This window comes from Phalangium opilio, unplaced genomic scaffold (assembly GCF_054372755.1).
Source record: "Phalangium opilio isolate 3A_F unplaced genomic scaffold, DU_Popi_V2 ptg000013l_1, whole genome shotgun sequence".
NCBI classification, from domain to species: domain Eukaryota; kingdom Metazoa; phylum Arthropoda; class Arachnida; order Opiliones; family Phalangiidae; genus Phalangium; species Phalangium opilio.
The window spans coordinates 2,187,824-2,208,777 of record NW_028324148.1 but is presented as its reverse complement, the minus strand read 5'-3'; the positions used below and the strand labels follow the sequence as shown (position 1 = coordinate 2,208,777).

Below are 20,954 nucleotides of genomic sequence, written 5' to 3'. Positions count from 1 at the left end.
GATTGATAAACGTAATGCTTCATTAGGCTTTCAAACGTTAAGAGCAAACCTTGTAAAGAATGGAGTTTATTAATTGAGAAACAGGTTTTCAATGACACCATTTACCCGTTCTAAGAATGGATGCAATAACGCACATCTTCACCAACTCGGGAGTTTTGTCTACAATTAAAGGTTTAGATATTTTTCACCAATTTCTAGCTTGAAAAACAAAATGGATATAAAGATAGACATTAAGCGAAAAAGAATTCACCTACATGGTTAAGCATAATTGAAATTTACCTTGAAAACCAAAATCGTAATCGATTTGGTTAGCTATGTCATTTAACTACGAGAGAGGGGATGACTAACGACCCTTCAGTAGGATCAGTACATTTCCTATATGCTCCCGTCGCTAGAACGAATCAGGATTACATATATTGGAAGTAGAACCGAAAACTGAACATCCGTGAATGGTAAGCGAACTGTAGATAATGCAATTAGTGAAAAGCCATGATACATTATGTAATCTTACCCCAACAATTTTCAAATACTTGCTTACGATCATTTTTTACGGTGCGATTCCTTGCGTCACAGAGAACTAAAATGTAATTCATCATTTCGATCCTTTTCTACAATGGTAATAAATCCTGTAAACTCTGTCAAATGTGATACCACTTTAATTACCAATTGCCTTTCGGTGGTAATACTAGCAATTCTGCCTCTCTCTCTACAATAGTGATAGATCTTATAAACTGCATGAGTCAAACGTGATTTTACCTTATACTTGCCAATTGTCTATTAAAGGTAACACTGCCAACTCTCTCTCTCTCTCTCTCTCTCTCTCTCTCTCTCTCTCTCTCTCTCTGCTTCATATAACATTTTGAGAAACCCTTTCGGGTCATAAGTTTTTCTCTCTTAATGGTGCAAATACCATTTTGAGAAACCCTTTCGGGTCATGTGTTTTTCTCTCTTAATGGTGCAAATACCATTTTGAGCAACCCTTTCGGGTTATAAGTTTTCAATTTCATACGTTTTCAATTTCATACGTTTTCAATTTCATACGTTTTCAATTTCATACGTTTTCACTTTCTTTCATTATGGGACGCCACAATTTCTGATAATCACACATATCAGAAAACAACACTTACAACTTTACAAAGCTCCTAGAGCTAGGATATCTATCAACCAATCATTACGGCTGATAATACAAGGCCTCTAGGACCAGGACTTCCTACCCTTTCGGGTAATTATACAAGGCCTCTAGGACCAGGACTTCCTACCCTTTCGGATAATTATACAAGGCCTCTAGGACCAGGACTTCCTACCCTTTCGGGTAATTATACAAGGTCTCTAGGACCAGGACATTTTCACTTTCTTTCATTATAGGACTTCCACCGACAATTTAGGCTTAATATAAGACGCCACAATTTCTGATAATCACACATATCAGAAAACAACACTTACAACTTTACAAAGCTCCTAGAGCTAGGGTTTCTATCAACCAATCATTACGGCTGATAATACAAGGCCTCTAGGACCAGGACTTCCTACCCTTTCGGGTAATTATACAAGGCCTCTAGGACCAGGACTTCCTACCCTTTCGGGTAATTATACAAGGCCTCTAGGACCTGGACTTCCTACCCTTTCGGGTAATTATACAAAGCTTCTAGGGTTAGGACTTTCACCAACAACTACAGTTTATTATACGACGCCATAACATTTTTAATAAACACACATATCAGAAAACAACATATCAGTTGACTTTACAGGGCTTTCTCAGATGAAACTGTCACCAAAACTATTCCCTTTTAAAAAAACATATACCTTTATGATATGAATAGTACGTCTCTCTGTAACATGCTTTGTATCTCTCACGGAAAAGCTTGTTTCCGAACGCTAAATCTAACTGGCAATGATAGTCAGTTGATACTTTCTCTTCAAGACCAGGCATAAGAATCATATCAAACGAATCAAAGAACATTTTCAATGCGGTTTTGCTTTTAAAAAAATTTATGTTAAAATCTCCCACACAAACTGTCGGAATAGAGGCATCATATCTAATATCGAATAATGGATTAAAATCCTCAAAAACTGATCTCAAACTCGCTCCAGGCGATTTGTACAACAAAACAACAGTCATCGGTTCATTTTCAATGGAAACATCCAACCAGCAACGTTCCACATGCGAATTTCTGAAAGGTCTATCGGTTCGTAAAACCCTATTATCCAAATCGTTAACTACATTTTCTGGTGTATCTTTTAAATAAATAGAAGAACCAAATGCAATTCTACGTGCCGTTCTTGGCAGATAAATACCACCCACTTCCCTAAAGGATGGCACTTGAAACTCATCATTTTCTTTCTTCCACGTTTCAACAAAGCATAATAACTGGGCATTTCTTATAACGGTGTCTGCTAAAATATCTTCCAAATGTGCGTTTAAGGACTGCACATTGTGAACATAAATATAAACCGGTTCGTTCAAGAACGGTAACGCAATACTCTTCGTATCTCGTAATCTTTTAAGTTCCAATTCAACTTGTTTGTTTTTAGGCGCATTTGGAACTTGAAATTTACCCTCAATATACAAACCAGAGGCGTTTCTCGCTCTACTACAAGCAACGTATAAATGAGCTCTCTCTAATTTCTTTCTTTGATTACAATGCACTACTACAGACGAATACGTATCACCTTGACTCTTGTGTATCGTAATAGCCTCAGAAATGACCAAAGGAAACTGTTTCCTAGAGACCGAAACATTATTTTGCCTCCATTTTCTACTGAATGCCTTAGTAACTTTCTCGACAGGAGTCCAAATCCTGTTAAAGTTATTCTGCTCGTATAACCCATGACTCTTTTGTCTCAACAACTTTCCAACATTAGCATCAGCAAACTCAATCCATACCCTAAACGGAATTTGCTCACCCAGTCTATTTTTGCCGTACTCTATTTTTCTTAACCAACCTGTTGCCCCATTTGTAAGTCCGTCAGATGTATCAACATTGTTAGTCATCATGTATCTGGCGCCACATGCGAGCGTTAATTCTTTAGGCAGACCATACGTATCAGACGTTGCCAACGTTTGAACTTGAGAAAGAATGTTATTTCTAACTACGCTAGTAAGATCACCATTTACAACATCTACTGAAACGGAAATAGACTTTTCCGTATTCATGTTTAAAAGCATCTCTTCGTTAAATTGGTTGACTTCAACGTTAGTAGGGAAAAGATGTATCGCTTCTTTTGGCGGTACACGCTCTCTATTCACTTCTAAACTTACAAAAAAGTCAATATCATCCTGATTCATACTTCCCACAGCCATTCTGTTCAAAGCTTCCGCAAATCTTTTGTCATCTTTTTGCCTCATAATTTCTTCAAGCTCTGCAAACTGGAATTCTTCCCATATTGGGTTACCAATTAACGCCGCATAGGGATTGTCAGTATCACTTTGACCTTGAAAAGCGAAATGATCGCGCACTGGTCTAAGTTGGTTAAAATCTCCAACTAACAGTACAGATACACCACCGAAATAATCTGGACAACCCATTATCTCTTGCAATCTCGCGTTAACTCGGTTAAAAACCTTGGCTCCAACCATTGATATTTCGTCAATAATTACCAATTTCACTTGACCATACATCAATCTACAATTGTGAAGAGTTTCACTTTCTAGCCTGGAAATATTCCCGGCAAATTGACTAACCGGTAGACAAAAGGTACTATGCAAAGTAGCGCCACCTATATTAAAGGCAGCCTTGCCCGTAGGTGCGCAACGCAAAACTTTAACTTCCGAGGGATTAGACCCTGGCTGCTTATTGTAAAATCTAGTAACAGCTTCAAATATGGCACTTATCAAAACGCTTTTTCCAACACCAGCGCCACCGGTAACAAATAGCCGTAAAGGCGTTTCCTTGCATTTTAAATGATGCAGAACTTCATAAAATATTTCTTTCTGTTTCACATTCAGCATTCTAACAAGTACATTGTACTCAGAATCATTGACTAACGTCACTGACGGAGCAATAGTTCTTTCCGCATTACCATCAAGAATATCACGGGTAATATTTCCTATAGACTCCTGAACCGTATTAATTAGAAATTCAGAATCTTCGACAATTAAAGATCTATCTATTTCATTTCGATGTTCCAATTCAGGCTGAATATTAGTAAGATCAGCTTCAATAGCTTCACTTTCGAAATCTCGGACAGCCTGTTCAATGGCCGCTTCGTCAATTTCGTTATTAAATTCTTTTCTACATTCCTTTATAATCTCAAGTTTAAGTTCATACTCTGATTTCAGATCCTTTGTCAAAATGTCCCTACTCTCATCGCGCCAAGGCGAGAACAACATTATTTGCTCACGATAATACTGTTCGGGTTCTTTCACTAAATTGAATCTCCGATAACGCATAATTTTAGAATGACCACGTTTTCTAATAAAACCTGAATCATTTTTCAGTTTCAACCATTTACCACATTCAACTTCAAGGTTTTCACTGTCATCAATATGACTTTGGGTTTTCGCAACTCTACGACTTTTGGAAAACTCGTACCACGTCGCAAATTGAGCTAACGTTACTGCCTCTAAATCATTTGGCCTTTGAACATAATGGTCCAACATTCCAGAAGCGAAAACGTCCATACTATCTTCTGACAACTGTTCAAGCTCACTTTTGCTTTTGAGAATATGGACTCGATTTTCGGGCAAATTTGTATTCACGTATATACAGGCCCGACTGCATCTAGAGACTGGAATTTGTAAAACACTATATGCCGCTTCTTGCGCGCTTACCTCGTGCGCATTCAAAAACTGATTTGCTATCACTTTCAACTTTTGCTTTACCGTACATTTATCTGACTGTGCTCGTTTAGCAGCTTCACGCAAAAGCATTGACATGCCACGCTGAGATTTTCCTATATAAGACACAATATACATAACCAGAGCGTAAGGATCAAGTACAAACTGAATGTCCATATTCGCTTGCCAAAGGCGCAAAGTGCACGGGTTGTACGGATTAACCCTAGTATCTTTAGGGTGTCTTTTCAATAAAACAACTTTCTTTTTTATGTCATACGTAACGGCCTTAATATATTCCTCTTCACTCATTCGCAACTTTGCCAACAACTCCTCGAAACTATCTACCCAAAATTCCTTTTCTTTCGATTGCAAAAGTTCATTCAATTTTTTGGAATTCCTCTTACATTTCAGTTCTTCGTCAAGAGTACCGGGTTCTCTTAAACTCGGATCATAAACAATAGTTCTAGGCATGGGAGGAAATGGAATTCCAAAACGACAAACTGAACTGTTATTTACCTTTTTCTTACACGTTGTCGTGTGCTTGTGCATTTGCAAAGACGTTAATAAATCCCCATTATCATCGTTCAATTTACCAGCGCAAGAAATAGCTTTATCAATAAAGTCCTCTACCTCTTTAACATTCGACAAATCATCTTTGATCTTAGGCGCATCTTTAATCCATATCAACCCATGTTGATGAGGAGACCCCCTTTGCTGTATTTCAACTCTAAAGTAATAATCTTCAATAACACCAAAGGGACCTAGTTTTTGCAAAGTTTTAAGCAGAGCCCGAAAACGGTGGTCAAAATATCTAGCACAAGTAACAGGATCATTCTGAATCAACTTGGCCTTTTCCGAAAAACTTAAATTCCTAATTTCATTGTCCGCTAAGCGTTCTTGACCTGAGGTCACTCTCAGTATGTTCAAAAGCTCAGGCCATTTGCCTTCCGCAGCTGAAAACGTTATAAAAAAGGTAGCCGTACCAAGCTGCCTAATCATAGCCATTAACTCTTTCTGCCTATGCTGCCAATATGAAGGCGAGGACTGCAAATTTTCTAATACTCTAAAACCATCATCCTGCTTAACAATTGAATCGAGCGCACCAGCAGACGATAAAAACCCAGCAGTGTAATTAGAGCCATCTTTTCTCTTGGTTTTTCTCATACACACTTGTATAGATTCACTAACTTTCATTGTTTCCAACTTAACAAAAGCGTAAAACAATTTTGAGACATTCTTGGCACAACGTCGATCAACATTACGAAGCTCCCACTTGGCAATATCCCCAAACCTACCTTTAACCTTAAGGTTTCTCTTCTGACCGACATAAATACTGGGGAATGACAATTCCTCAGCGTCCTCGTCATAGAGCAAAGACATTGGCGTTTGACCTTCACCAGGAGCAAACTTAACATGCATGGTGTTAGTCGGAAGGAAATCGGACAATGACACTAACAACGTGTCTTGATTCCCAACTGGTAATAAATTAACTTCGTTAGCTTCATTGACTTCATTCCACATATCATCGCTATCATTTTCGTTCGCTAAATTCACTGACCCAACTCGGTTTTCCCTTAATATATCATCTTGATTTAACTGACGGTCATTTTCGTCAACAATAAATTCAAGTTCTTCTGGAATTGGATCCAATATATCGATTCTTACAGATATTCCATGCTTAATATACAACGGTGTTTTCACCAAAACCTTAAGAGCTTCGTGCATTTTTTTAGGCCTAACAGTTTCATACAAATATGGTGTGTTATATTGCATTCTCCTCATAAACTCAATTTGAACAGTATCTGTTTCACTAGGTAACCGTGGTAACACTGACACTGTAGACTCTACATTTATAGGAACGTTGACCACGTTTCCCTTAATCCCCCTTTGTTGATCACAACCCAACCTTCTTATTTGCATAAAAGGTATTCGTGGTGAAATCATCCTTTCCTCCAAATTAGACAAATTAGCTAGTTCTGACGGAACTTCAGGAAATTCAAATCCATTTTCTCTGGAAAACTTGGGGATTTCTTTCTTCTTGACAGCTTTATTACAAGCACTACATAAAAATACTTTGTCACCCAATTCACGACCGTGAATCCCAGGAACTGCCAAAAACACTCTAGACTGAACTAAGCTACCCGATGCTTTAAAAAAAAGATTTGAACACCCTTCACATGGCCACGTTGGACCTTCTTTTATGCTTTCAAAATACGTCTGCTCTATAAACACAGGATCTGTTCTTCTTTCTGCCACAGACAATTTATTCCTAGAACGTTCAGGGTTCCTAAACTCCACATTTGCACGACTAGCAGCCATACTCAACTGATTTCTAACACGTTCAGCTTCAACGTACCCTGCATCTTGGCGTTTACTAGCCATACCCAACTGATTTCTAACACGTTCAGCTTCAACGTACCCTGCATCTTGGCGTTTACTAGCCATACCCAACTGATTTCTAACACGTTCAGCTTCAACGTACCCTGCATCTTGGCGTTTACTAGCCATACCCAACTGATTTCTAACACGTTCAGCTTCAACGTACCCTGCATCTTGGCGTTTACTAGCCATACCCAACTGATTTCTAACACGTTCAGCTTCAACGTACTCTGCATCTTGGCGTTTGCTAGCCATACCCAACTGATTTCTAACACGTTCAGCTTCAACGTACTCTGCATCTTGGCGTTTACTAGCCTTGCTCAACTGATTTCTAACACGTTCAGCTTCAACGTACTTTGCATCTTGGCGTTTACTAACCTTACTCAACTGATTTCTAACACGTTCAGCTTCAACGTACTCAGCATCTTGGCGTTTACTAGCCTTACTCAACTGATTTCTAACACGTTCAGCTTCAACGTACTCTGCATCTTGGCGTTTACTAGCCATGCCCAACTGATTTCTAACACGTTCAGCTTCAACGTACTCTGCATCTTGGCGTTTACTAGCCTTACTCAACTGATTTCTAACACGTTCAGCTTCAACGTACTCTGCATCTTGGCGTTTACTAGCCTTACTCAACTGATTTCTAACACGTTCAGCTTCAACGTACTCTGCATCTTGGCGTTTATTAGCCTTACTCAACTGGTCCATTACTCGTTCGCTTGCTCTATACCACTCATCAAACCTTTTAACTCTCTTGGTAAGTATGCCAACCTGATTTTCCCTTTCACGATAAACCTCATTCTCCCGCTTTTTCGCCATTGATCGCGCCTCCTTCATTCTATACTCTTCATTCTGTCTCAAAATTCTCATTCTCTCTAACGGATAAACATTACCATGAGACGTAGAAGGTAATTGTTCATCGTTCGCTACCATTACAGATCTATCTGAAATATTACTAACTAAATTCATCGCTTCGTCGGCAGTAATTAACGCTACGTTTTCAGCAACTACACTTGTACTTCCGTCTAATACATTATCCTTCATTCTACTGTGGCCAACTGGCGGCGCAATAGAACCAACAAACAAATTAGGACTAGAAATACTAGAAACCGTACCTTCAACCTTACTACCATCGTGGCCAACTGACGGCGCAATAGAAGTAATGGGCAAACTAGTACTAGGACTAGACTTACTAGAACTTGTACATTCAACCTTAGCTTTTTTCTGAGCTGCTAAAACTCTCCTCCTTTCATTTTCTCTCTTCTTAAACTCAGGGTCTGATCTTTTTAACCTCATCCTTTCCCGCTCTATGGTTGTCTACACGAGAATACTTTATTTCCTTTCTTAAGACGTCTTAAAACTTTCCTCGAATAATTTAAGGTTATTTAACATAAGGGTTACATTTTTATATAGGCCTACTGCTCAGTGTTTACCTCAGTAATTAAGACGTCCATTTTCAACTCAAACATTTTATTTAAGCGCTGACTTCCCTAAACCTAACAATAACATCGTGAATCATATCCCCTGTGATATCACTATATGTTGGCATTTTCACGAAATTTCTAGGATTCACCAACCTTGGTAATCCAACTTTATCCGTGAAGTGCCCGCATCTGTGTATCACAGCTGGATTCTGAAACATCAAACTTAGCGACGAAGTATTTAATATTTTCCAATGTAGAGTATCACATTCCGTGTGATATCACCCTATATAGGTAATTCCACGGAAGTTCTAGGATTCACCAACCTTGGAAATCCAACTTTATCCGTGTAAAACCCACATCTGTGAATCACACCTAATATAGAGTATCATATCCCGTATGATAACACCACTTGTAGGTTATTCCCACGGAAGTTCTAGGATTCACCAACCTTGGAAATCCAACTTTATCCGTGAAAAGCCTGCATCTGTGTCTCACACCTGGGATATGAACCCCCGAACTCTACATAACATTTGTCATTTCTTTTATACAGTATATCATATTTAAATGTCCCCTTTCTCTAACTTACATTACAACGAACAACAAGTAAATCTGCTTAAAAGTTAATTTGAATCAAAAAAACCCACTTGTACGTGGGAAAAAAGATTCTGGGAAAACCCACATGGGGAAAAAACCATTAACATATATCAACATTTAACATTGTCATAATTGTTTTCAATACACAACGTCGTATTAAAAGATTGCGATGCTTTTTCGAAATGAAAGGCTCAGTAGACTTTAACGATTGTCCAGAGAATGAAAGATGTCTCCAGAATTTCACGTATGTGGAGAGATTGATAAACGTAATGCTTCATTAGGCTTTCAAACGTTAAGAGCAAACCTTGTAAAGAATGGAGTTTATTAATTGAGAAACAGGTTTTCAATGACACCATTTACCCGTTCTAAGAATGGATGCAATAACGCACATCTTCACCAACTCGGGAGTTTTGTCTACAATTAAAGGTTTAGATATTTTTCACCAATTTCTAGCTTGAAAAACAAAATGGATATAAAGATAGACATTAAGCGAAAAAGAATTCACCTACATGGTTAAGCATAATTGAAATTTACCTTGAAAACCAAAATCGTAATCGATTTGGTTAGCTATGTCATTTAACTACGAGAGAGGGGATGACTAACGACCCTTCAGTAGGATCAGTACATTTCCTATATGCTCCCGTCGCTAGAACGAATCAGGATTACATATATTGGAAGTAGAACCGAAAACTGAACATCCGTGAATGGTAAGCGAACTGTAGATAATGCAATTAGTGAAAAGCCATGATACATTATGTAATCTTACCCCAACAATTTTCAAATACTTGCTTACGATCATTTTTTACGGTGCGATTCCTTGCGTCACAGAGAACTAAAATGTAATTCATCATTTCGATCCTTTTCTACAATGGTAATAAATCCTGTAAACTCTGTCAAATGTGATACCACTTTAATTACCAATTGCCTTTCGGTGGTAATACTAGCAATTCTGCCTCTCTCTCTACAATAGTGATAGATCTTATAAACTGCATGAGTCAAACGTGATTTTACCTTATACTTGCCAATTGTCTATTAAAGGTAACACTGCCAACTCTCTCTCTCTCTCTCTCTCTCTCTCTCTCTCTCTCTCTCTCTCTCTGCTTCATATAACATTTTGAGAAACCCTTTCGGGTTATAAGTTTTCAATTTCATACGTTTTCAATTTCATACGTTTTCAATTTCATACGTTTTCAATTTCATACGTTTTCACTTTCTTTCATTATGGGACGCCACAATTTCTGATAATCACACATATCAGAAAACAACACTTACAACTTTACAAAGCTCCTAGAGCTAGGATATCTATCAACCAATCATTACGGCTGATAATACAAGGCCTCTAGGACCAGGACTTCCTACCCTTTCGGGTAATTATACAAGGCCTCTAGGACCAGGACTTCCTACCCTTTCGGATAATTATACAAGGCCTCTAGGACCAGGACTTCCTACCCTTTCGGGTAATTATACAAGGTCTCTAGGACCAGGACATTTTCACTTTCTTTCATTATAGGACTTCCACCGACAATTTAGGCTTAATATAAGACGCCACAATTTCTGATAATCACACATATCAGAAAACAACACTTACAACTTTACAAAGCTCCTAGAGCTAGGGTTTCTATCAACCAATCATTACGGCTGATAATACAAGGCCTCTAGGACCAGGACTTCCTACCCTTTCGGGTAATTATACAAGGCCTCTAGGACCAGGACTTCCTACCCTTTCGGGTAATTATACAAGGCCTCTAGGACCTGGACTTCCTACCCTTTCGGGTAATTATACAAAGCTTCTAGGGTTAGGACTTTCACCAACAACTACAGTTTATTATACGACGCCATAACATTTTTAATAAACACACAAATCAGAAAACAACATATCAGTTGACTTTACAGGGCTTTCTCAGATGAAACTGTCACCAAAACTATTCCCTTTTAAAAAAACATATACCTTTATGATATGAATAGTACGTCTCTCTGTAACATGCTTTGTATCTCTCACGGAAAAGCTTGTTTCCGAACGCTAAATCTAACTGGCAATGATAGTCAGTTGATACTTTCTCTTCAAGACCAGGCATAAGAATCATATCAAACGAATCAAAGAACATTTTCAATGCGGTTTTGCTTTTAAAAAAATTTATGTTAAAATCTCCCACACAAACTGTCGGAATAGAGGCATCATATCTAATATCGAATAATGGATTAAAATCCTCAAAAACTGATCTCAAACTCGCTCCAGGCGATTTGTACAACAAAACAACAGTCATCGGTTCATTTTCAATGGAAACATCCAACCAGCAACGTTCCACATGCGAATTTCTGAAAGGTCTATCGGTTCGTAAAACCCTATTATCCAAATCGTTAACTACATTTTCTGGTGTATCTTTTAAATAAATAGAAGAACCAAATGCAATTCTACGTGCCGTTCTTGGCAGATAAATACCACCCACTTCCCTAAAGGATGGCACTTGAAACTCATCATTTTCTTTCTTCCACGTTTCAACAAAGCATAATAACTGGGCATTTCTTATAACGGTGTCTGCTAAAATATCTTCCAAATGTGCGTTTAAGGACTGCACATTGTGAACATAAATATAAACCGGTTCGTTCAAGAACGGTAACGCAATACTCTTCGTATCTCGTAATCTTTTAAGTTCCAATTCAACTTGTTTGTTTTTAGGCGCATTTGGAACTTGAAATTTACCCTCAATATACAAACCAGAGGCGTTTCTCGCTCTACTACAAGCAACGTATAAATGAGCTCTCTCTAATTTCTTTCTTTGATTACAATGCACTACTACAGACGAATACGTATCACCTTGACTCTTGTGTATCGTAATAGCCTCAGAAATGACCAAAGGAAACTGTTTCCTAGAGACCGAAACATTATTTTGCCTCCATTTTCTACTGAATGCCTTAGTAACTTTCTCGACAGGAGTCCAAATCCTGTTAAAGTTATTCTGCTCGTATAACCCATGACTCTTTTGTCTCAACAACTTTCCAACATTAGCATCAGCAAACTCAATCCATACCCTAAACGGAATTTGCTCACCCAGTCTATTTTTGCCGTACTCTATTTTTCTTAACCAACCTGTTGCCCCATTTGTAAGTCCGTCAGATGTATCAACATTGTTAGTCATCATGTATCTGGCGCCACATGCGAGCGTTAATTCTTTAGGCAGACCATACGTATCAGACGTTGCCAACGTTTGAACTTGAGAAAGAATGTTATTTCTAACTACGCTAGTAAGATCACCATTTACAACATCTACTGAAACGGAAATAGACTTTTCCGTATTCATGTTTAAAAGCATCTCTTCGTTAAATTGGTTGACTTCAACGTTAGTAGGGAAAAGATGTATCGCTTCTTTTGGCGGTACACGCTCTCTATTCACTTCTAAACTTACAAAAAAGTCAATATCATCCTGATTCATACTTCCCACAGCCATTCTGTTCAAAGCTTCCGCAAATCTTTTGTCATCTTTTTGCCTCATAATTTCTTCAAGCTCTGCAAACTGGAATTCTTCCCATATTGGGTTACCAATTAACGCCGCATAGGGATTGTCAGTATCACTTTGACCTTGAAAAGCGAAATGATCGCGCACTGGTCTAAGTTGGTTAAAATCTCCAACTAACAGTACAGATACACCACCGAAATAATCTGGACAACCCATTATCTCTTGCAATCTCGCGTTAACTCGGTTAAAAACCTTGGCTCCAACCATTGATATTTCGTCAATAATTACCAATTTCACTTGACCATACATCAATCTACAATTGTGAAGAGTTTCACTTTCTAGCCTGGAAATATTCCCGGCAAATTGACTAACCGGTAGACAAAAGGTACTATGCAAAGTAGCGCCACCTATATTAAAGGCAGCCTTGCCCGTAGGTGCGCAACGCAAAACTTTAACTTCCGAGGGATTAGACCCTGGCTGCTTATTGTAAAATCTAGTAACAGCTTCAAATATGGCACTTATCAAAACGCTTTTTCCAACACCAGCGCCACCGGTAACAAATAGCCGTAAAGGCGTTTCCTTGCATTTTAAATGATGCAGAACTTCATAAAATATTTCTTTCTGTTTCACATTCAGCATTCTAACAAGTACATTGTACTCAGAATCATTGACTAACGTCACTGACGGAGCAATAGTTCTTTCCGCATTACCATCAAGAATATCACGGGTAATATTTCCTATAGACTCCTGAACCGTATTAATTAGAAATTCAGAATCTTCGACAATTAAAGATCTATCTATTTCATTTCGATGTTCCAATTCAGGCTGAATATTAGTAAGATCAGCTTCAATAGCTTCACTTTCGAAATCTCGGACAGCCTGTTCAATGGCCGCTTCGTCAATTTCGTTATTAAATTCTTTTCTACATTCCTTTATAATCTCAAGTTTAAGTTCATACTCTGATTTCAGATCCTTTGTCAAAATGTCCCTACTCTCATCGCGCCAAGGCGAGAACAACATTATTTGCTCACGATAATACTGTTCGGGTTCTTTCACTAAATTGAATCTCCGATAACGCATAATTTTAGAATGACCACGTTTTCTAATAAAACCTGAATCATTTTTCAGTTTCAACCATTTACCACATTCAACTTCAAGGTTTTCACTGTCATCAATATGACTTTGGGTTTTCGCAACTCTACGACTTTTGGAAAACTCGTACCACGTCGCAAATTGAGCTAACGTTACTGCCTCTAAATCATTTGGCCTTTGAACATAATGGTCCAACATTCCAGAAGCGAAAACGTCCATACTATCTTCTGACAACTGTTCAAGCTCACTTTTGCTTTTGAGAATATGGACTCGATTTTCGGGCAAATTTGTATTCACGTATATACAGGCCCGACTGCATCTAGAGACTGGAATTTGTAAAACACTATATGCCGCTTCTTGCGCGCTTACCTCGTGCGCATTCAAAAACTGATTTGCTATCACTTTCAACTTTTGCTTTACCGTACATTTATCTGACTGTGCTCGTTTAGCAGCTTCACGCAAAAGCATTGACATGCCACGCTGAGATTTTCCTATATAAGACACAATATACATAACCAGAGCGTAAGGATCAAGTACAAACTGAATGTCCATATTCGCTTGCCAAAGGCGCAAAGTGCACGGGTTGTACGGATTAACCCTAGTATCTTTAGGGTGTCTTTTCAATAAAACAACTTTCTTTTTTATGTCATACGTAACGGCCTTAATATATTCCTCTTCACTCATTCGCAACTTTGCCAACAACTCCTCGAAACTATCTACCCAAAATTCCTTTTCTTTCGATTGCAAAAGTTCATTCAATTTTTTGGAATTCCTCTTACATTTCAGTTCTTCGTCAAGAGTACCGGGTTCTCTTAAACTCGGATCATAAACAATAGTTCTAGGCATGGGAGGAAATGGAATTCCAAAACGACAAACTGAACTGTTATTTACCTTTTTCTTACACGTTGTCGTGTGCTTGTGCATTTGCAAAGACGTTAATAAATCCCCATTATCATCGTTCAATTTACCAGCGCAAGAAATAGCTTTATCAATAAAGTCCTCTACCTCTTTAACATTCGACAAATCATCTTTGATCTTAGGCGCATCTTTAATCCATATCAACCCATGTTGATGAGGAGACCCCCTTTGCTGTATTTCAACTCTAAAGTAATAATCTTCAATAACACCAAAGGGACCTAGTTTTTGCAAAGTTTTAAGCAGAGCCCGAAAACGGTGGTCAAAATATCTAGCACAAGTAACAGGATCATTCTGAATCAACTTGGCCTTTTCCGAAAAACTTAAATTCCTAATTTCATTGTCCGCTAAGCGTTCTTGACCTGAGGTCACTCTCAGTATGTTCAAAAGCTCAGGCCATTTGCCTTCCGCAGCTGAAAACGTTATAAAAAAGGTAGCCGTACCAAGCTGCCTAATCATAGCCATTAACTCTTTCTGCCTATGCTGCCAATATGAAGGCGAGGACTGCAAATTTTCTAATACTCTAAAACCATCATCCTGCTTAACAATTGAATCGAGCGCACCAGCAGACGATAAAAACCCAGCAGTGTAATTAGAGCCATCTTTTCTCTTGGTTTTTCTCATACACACTTGTATAGATTCACTAACTTTCATTGTTTCCAACTTAACAAAAGCGTAAAACAATTTTGAGACATTCTTGGCACAACGTCGATCAACATTACGAAGCTCCCACTTGGCAATATCCCCAAACCTACCTTTAACCTTAAGGTTTCTCTTCTGACCGACATAAATACTGGGGAATGACAATTCCTCAGCGTCCTCGTCATAGAGCAAAGACATTGGCGTTTGACCTTCACCAGGAGCAAACTTAACATGCATGGTGTTAGTCGGAAGGAAATCGGACAATGACACTAACAACGTGTCTTGATTCCCAACTGGTAATAAATTAACTTCGTTAGCTTCATTGACTTCATTCCACATATCATCGCTATCATTTTCGTTCGCTAAATTCACTGACCCAACTCGGTTTTCCCTTAATATATCATCTTGATTTAACTGACGGTCATTTTCGTCAACAATAAATTCAAGTTCTTCTGGAATTGGATCCAATATATCGATTCTTACAGATATTCCATGCTTAATATACAACGGTGTTTTCACCAAAACCTTAAGAGCTTCGTGCATTTTTTTAGGCCTAACAGTTTCATACAAATATGGTGTGTTATATTGCATTCTCCTCATAAACTCAATTTGAACAGTATCTGTTTCACTAGGTAACCGTGGTAACACTGACACTGTAGACTCTACATTTATAGGAACGTTGACCACGTTTCCCTTAATCCCCCTTTGTTGATCACAACCCAACCTTCTTATTTGCATAAAAGGTATTCGTGGTGAAATCATCCTTTCCTCCAAATTAGACAAATTAGCTAGTTCTGACGGAACTTCAGGAAATTCAAATCCATTTTCTCTGGAAAACTTGGGGATTTCTTTCTTCTTGACAGCTTTATTACAAGCACTACATAAAAATACTTTGTCACCCAATTCACGACCGTGAATCCCAGGAACTGCCAAAAACACTCTAGACTGAACTAAGCTACCCGATGCTTTAAAAAAAAGATTTGAACACCCTTCACATGGCCACGTTGGACCTTCTTTTATGCTTTCAAAATACGTCTGCTCTATAAACACAGGATCTGTTCTTCTTTCTGCCACAGACAATTTATTCCTAGAACGTTCAGGGTTCCTAAACTCCACATTTGCACGACTAGCAGCCATACTCAACTGATTTCTAACACGTTCAGCTTCAACGTACCCTGCATCTTGGCGTTTACTAGCCATACCCAACTGATTTCTAACACGTTCAGCTTCAACGTACCCTGCATCTTGGCGTTTACTAGCCATACCCAACTGATTTCTAACACGTTCAGCTTCAACGTACCCTGCATCTTGGCGTTTACTAGCCATACCCAACTGATTTCTAACACGTTCAGCTTCAACGTACTCTGCATCTTGGCGTTTGCTAGCCATACCCAACTGATTTCTAACACGTTCAGCTTCAACGTACTCTGCATCTTGGCGTTTACTAGCCTTGCTCAACTGATTTCTAACACGTTCAGCTTCAACGTACTTTGCATCTTGGCGTTTACTAACCTTACTCAACTGATTTCTAACACGTTCAGCTTCAACGTACTCAGCATCTTGGCGTTTACTAGCCTTACTCAACTGATTTCTAACACGTTCAGCTTCAACGTACTCTGCATCTTGGCGTTTACTAGCCATGCCCAACTGATTTCTAACACGTTCAGCTTCAACGTACTCTGCATCTTGGCGTTTACTAGCCTTACTCAACTGATTTCTAACACGTTCAGCTTCAACGTACTCTGCATCTTGGCGTTTACTAGCCTTACTCAACTGATTTCTAACACGTTCAGCTTCAACGTACTCTGCATCTTGGCGTTTATTAGCCTTACTCAACTGGTCCATTACTCGTTCGCTTGCTCTATACCACTCATCAAACCTTTTAACTCTCTTGGTAAGTATGCCAACCTGATTTTCCCTTTCACGATAAACCTCATTCTCCCGCTTTTTCGCCATTGATCGCGCCTCCTTCATTCTATACTCTTCATTCTGTCTCAAAATTCTCATTCTCTCTAACGGATAAACATTACCATGAGACGTAGAAGGTAATTGTTCATCGTTCGCTACCATTACAGAACTATCTGAAATATTACTAACTAAATTCATCGCTTCGTCGGCAGTAATTAACGCTACGTTTTCAGCAACTACACTTGTACTTCCGTCTAATACATTATCCTTCATTCTACTGTGGCCAACTGGCGGCGCAATAGAACCAACAAACAAATTAGGACTAGAAATACTAGAAACCGTACCTTCAACCTTACTACCATCGTGGCCAACTGACGGCGCAATAGAAGTAATGGGCAAACTAGTACTAGGACTAGACTTACTAGAACTTGTACATTCAACCTTAGCTTTTTTCTGAGCTGCTAAAACTCTCCTCCTTTCATTTTCTCTCTTCTTAAACTCAGGGTCTGATCTTTTTAACCTCATCCTTTCCCGCTCTATGGTTGTCTACACGAGAATACTTTATTTCCTTTCTTAAGACGTCTTAAAACTTTCTCGAATAATTTAAGGTTATTTAACATAAGGGTTACATTTTTATATAGGCCTACTGCTCAGTGTTTACCTCAGTAATTAAGACGTCCATTTTCAACTCAAACATTTTATTTAAGCGCTGACTTCCCTAAACCTAACAATAACATCGTGAATCATATCCCCTGTGATATCACTATATGTTGGCATTTTCACGAAATTTCTAGGATTCACCAACCTTGGTAATCCAACTTTATCCGTGAAGTGCCCGCATCTGTGTATCACAGCTGGATTCTGAAACATCAAACTTAGCGACGAAGTATTTAATATTTTCCAATGTAGAGTATCACATTCCGTGTGATATCACCCTATATAGGTAATTCCACGGAAGTTCTAGGATTCACCAACCTTGGAAATCCAACTTTATCCGTGTAAAACCCACATCTGTGAATCACACCTAATATAGAGTATCATATCCCGTATGATAACACCACTTGTAGGTTATTCCCACGGAAGTTCTAGGATTCACCAACCTTGGAAATCCAACTTTATCCGTGAAAAGCCTGCATCTGTGTCTCACACCTGGGATATGAACCCCCGAACTCTACATAACATTTGTCATTTCTTTTATACAGTATATCATATTTAAATGTCCCCTTTCTCTAACTTACATTACAACGAACAACAAGTAAATCTGCTTAAAAGTTAATTTGAATCAAAAAAACCCACTTGTACGTGGGAAAAAAGATTCTGGGAAAACCCACATGGGGAAAAAACCATTAACATATATCAACATTTAACATTGTCATAATTGTTTTCAATACACAACGTCGTATTAAAAGATTGCGATGCTTTTTCGAAATGAAAGGCTCAGTAGACTTTAACGATTGTCCAGAGAATGAAAGATGTCTCCAGAATTTCACGTATGTGGAGAGATTGATAAACGTAATGCTTCATTAGGCTTTCAAACGTTAAGAACAAACCTTGTAAAGAATGGAGTTTATTAATTGAGAAACAGGTTTTCAATGACACCATTTACCCGTTCTAAGAATGGATGCAATAACGCACATCTTCACCAACTCGGGAGTTTTGTCTACAATTAAAGGTTTAGATATTTTTCACCAATTTCTAGCTTGAAAAACAAAATGGATATAAAGATAGACATTAAGCGAAAAAGAATTCACCTACATGGTTAAGCATAATTGAAATTTACCTTGAAAACCAAAATCGTAATCGATTTGGTTAGCTATGTCATTTAACTACGAGAGAGGGGATGACTAACGACCCTTCAGTAGGATCAGTACATTTCCTATATGCTCCCGTCGCTAGAACGAATCAGGATTACATATATTGGAAGTAGAACCGAAAACTGAACATCCGTGAATGGTAAGCGAACTGTAGATAATGCAATTAGTGAAAAGCCATGATACATTATGTAATCTTACCCCAACAATTTTCAAATACTTGCTTACGATCATTTTTTACGGTGCGATTCCTTGCGTCACAGAGAACTAAAATGTAATTCATCATTTCGATCCTTTTCTACAATGGTAATAAATCCTGTAAACTCTGTCAAATGTGATACCACTTTAATTACCAATTGCCTTTCGGTGGTAATACTAGCAATTCTGCCTCTCTCTCTACAATAGTGATAGATCTTATAAACTGCATGAGTCAAACGTGATTTTACCTTATACTTGCCAATTGTCTATTAAAGGTAACACTGCCAACTCTCTCTCTCTCTCTCTCTCTCTGCTTCATATAACATTTTGAGAAACCCTTTCGGGTCATAAGTTTTTCTCTCTTAATGGTGCAAATACCATTTTGAGAAACCCTTTCGGGTCATGTGTTTTTCTCTCTTAATGGTGCAAATACCATTTTGAGCAACCCTTTCGGGTTATAAGTTTTCAATTTCATACGTTTTCAATTTCATACGTTTTCAATTTCATACGTTTTCAATTTCATACGTTTTCAATTTCATACGTTTTCACTTTCTTTCATTATGGGACGCCACAATTTCTGATAATCACACATATCAGAAAACAACACTTACAACTTTACAAAGCTCCTAGAGCTAGGATATCTATCAACCAATCATTACGGCTGATAATACAAGGCCTCTAGGACCAGGACTTCCTACCCTTTCGGGTAATTATACAAGGCCTCTAGGACCAGGACTTCCTACCCTTTCGGGTAATTATACAAGGCCTCTAGGACCAGGACTTCCTACCCTTTCGGGTAATTATACAAGGTCTCTAGGACCAGGACATTTTCACTTTCTTTCATTATAGGACTTCCACCGACAATTTAGGCTTAATATAAGACGCCACAATTTCTGATAATCACACATATCAGAAAACAACACTTACAACTTTACAAAGCTCCTAGAGCTAGGGTTTCTATCAACCAATCATTACGGCTGATAATACAAGGCCTCTAGGACCAGGACTTCCTACCCTTTCGGGTAATTATACAAGGCCTCTAGGACCAGGACTTCCTACCCTTTCGGGTAATTATACAAGGCCTCTAGGACCAGGACTTCCTACCCTTTCGGGTAATTATACAAAGCTTCTAGGGTTAGGACTTTCACCAACAACTACAGTTTATTATACGACGCCATAACATTTTTAATAAACACACATATCAGAAAACAACATATCAGTTGACTTTACAGGGCTTTCTCAGATGAAACTGTCACCAAAACTATTCCCTTTTAAAAAAACATATACCTTTATGATATGAATAGTACGTCTCTCTGTAACATGCTTTGTATCTCTCACGGAAAAGCTTGTTTCCGAACGCTAAATCTAACTGGCAATGATAGTCAGTTGATACTTTCTCTTCAAGACCAGGCATAAGAATCATATCAAACGAATCAAAGAACATTTTCAATGCGGTTTTGCTTTTAAAAAAATTTATGTTAAAATCTCCCACACAAACTGTCGGAATAGAGGCATCATATCTAATATCGAATAATGGATTAAAATCCTCAAAAACTGATCTCAAACTCGCTCCAGGCGATTTGTACAACAAAACAACAGTCATCGGTTCATTTTCAATGGAAACATCCAACCAGCAACGTTCCACATGCGAATTTCTGAAAGGTCTATCGGTTCGTAAAACCCTATTATCCAAATCGTTAACTACATTTTCTGGTGTATCTTTTAAATAAATAGAAGAACCAAATGCAATTCTACG

At 38.3% G+C, this 20,954-nt stretch overlaps 2 protein-coding genes and 1 long non-coding RNA gene across 4 annotated transcripts; all 3 read right to left on the bottom strand.

Annotated features, from left to right (window-relative positions):
- Nucleotides 1–1,650: 1,650 nt before the first annotated feature.
- On the bottom strand, nucleotides 1,651–8,203 carry LOC149706975 (uncharacterized). The gene is made up of 3 exons (XM_089865028.1): nucleotides 8,053–8,203; nucleotides 2,944–5,448; nucleotides 1,651–2,885 (listed from the first exon to the last, which is right to left on the bottom strand). The coding sequence occupies exons 1-3, from the start codon at nucleotides 8,201–8,203 to the stop codon at nucleotides 2,842–2,844; spliced, it is 2,700 nt and encodes an 899-aa protein (XP_089721154.1). The 3' UTR covers nucleotides 1,651–2,841.
- Nucleotides 8,204–11,046: 2,843 nt separating this feature from the next.
- On the bottom strand, nucleotides 11,047–17,462 carry LOC149706974 (uncharacterized). Its single transcript, XM_089865027.1, has 3 exons — nucleotides 17,312–17,462; nucleotides 12,266–14,770; nucleotides 11,047–12,207 (listed from the first exon to the last, which is right to left on the bottom strand). The coding sequence occupies exons 1-3, from the start codon at nucleotides 17,460–17,462 to the stop codon at nucleotides 12,164–12,166; spliced, it is 2,700 nt and encodes an 899-aa protein (XP_089721153.1). The 3' UTR covers nucleotides 11,047–12,163.
- A 736-nt stretch (nucleotides 17,463–18,198) lies between these two features.
- On the bottom strand, nucleotides 18,199–19,973 carry LOC149706973 (uncharacterized). Of its 2 annotated transcripts, XR_016379816.1 has the most exons (5): nucleotides 19,354–19,973; nucleotides 19,229–19,298; nucleotides 18,970–19,151; nucleotides 18,796–18,888; nucleotides 18,199–18,739 (listed from the first exon to the last, which is right to left on the bottom strand). It is a non-coding gene; the product is annotated as an uncharacterized LOC149706973 (long non-coding RNA). The 2 variants fall into 2 exon arrangements; XR_016379815.1 differs by having other exon boundaries at nucleotides 18,970–19,973.
- Between the last annotated feature and the right edge of the window lie 981 nt (nucleotides 19,974–20,954).

What these genes read in the sequence shown, in the direction of transcription:
- LOC149706975 (XM_089865028.1), bottom strand. Translation starts at nt 8,203, where the DNA reads ATGAAGGATAATGTATTAGACGGAAGTACAAGTGTAGTTGCTGAAAAC. An exon ending in ATTACCTTCTACGTCTCATG is followed by an intron (nt 5,449 to 8,052) that starts GTAATGTTTATC and finishes TATGGATTAAAG; the next exon opens with ATGCGCCTAAGATCAAAGAT. An exon ending in ACTTACAAATGGGGCAACAG is followed by an intron (nt 2,886 to 2,943) that starts GTTGGTTAAGAA and finishes AATTCCGTTTAG; the next exon opens with GGTATGGATTGAGTTTGCTG.
- LOC149706974 (XM_089865027.1), bottom strand. Translation starts at nt 17,462, where the DNA reads ATGAAGGATAATGTATTAGACGGAAGTACAAGTGTAGTTGCTGAAAAC. An exon ending in ATTACCTTCTACGTCTCATG is followed by an intron (nt 14,771 to 17,311) that starts GTAATGTTTATC and finishes TATGGATTAAAG; the next exon opens with ATGCGCCTAAGATCAAAGAT. An exon ending in ACTTACAAATGGGGCAACAG is followed by an intron (nt 12,208 to 12,265) that starts GTTGGTTAAGAA and finishes AATTCCGTTTAG; the next exon opens with GGTATGGATTGAGTTTGCTG.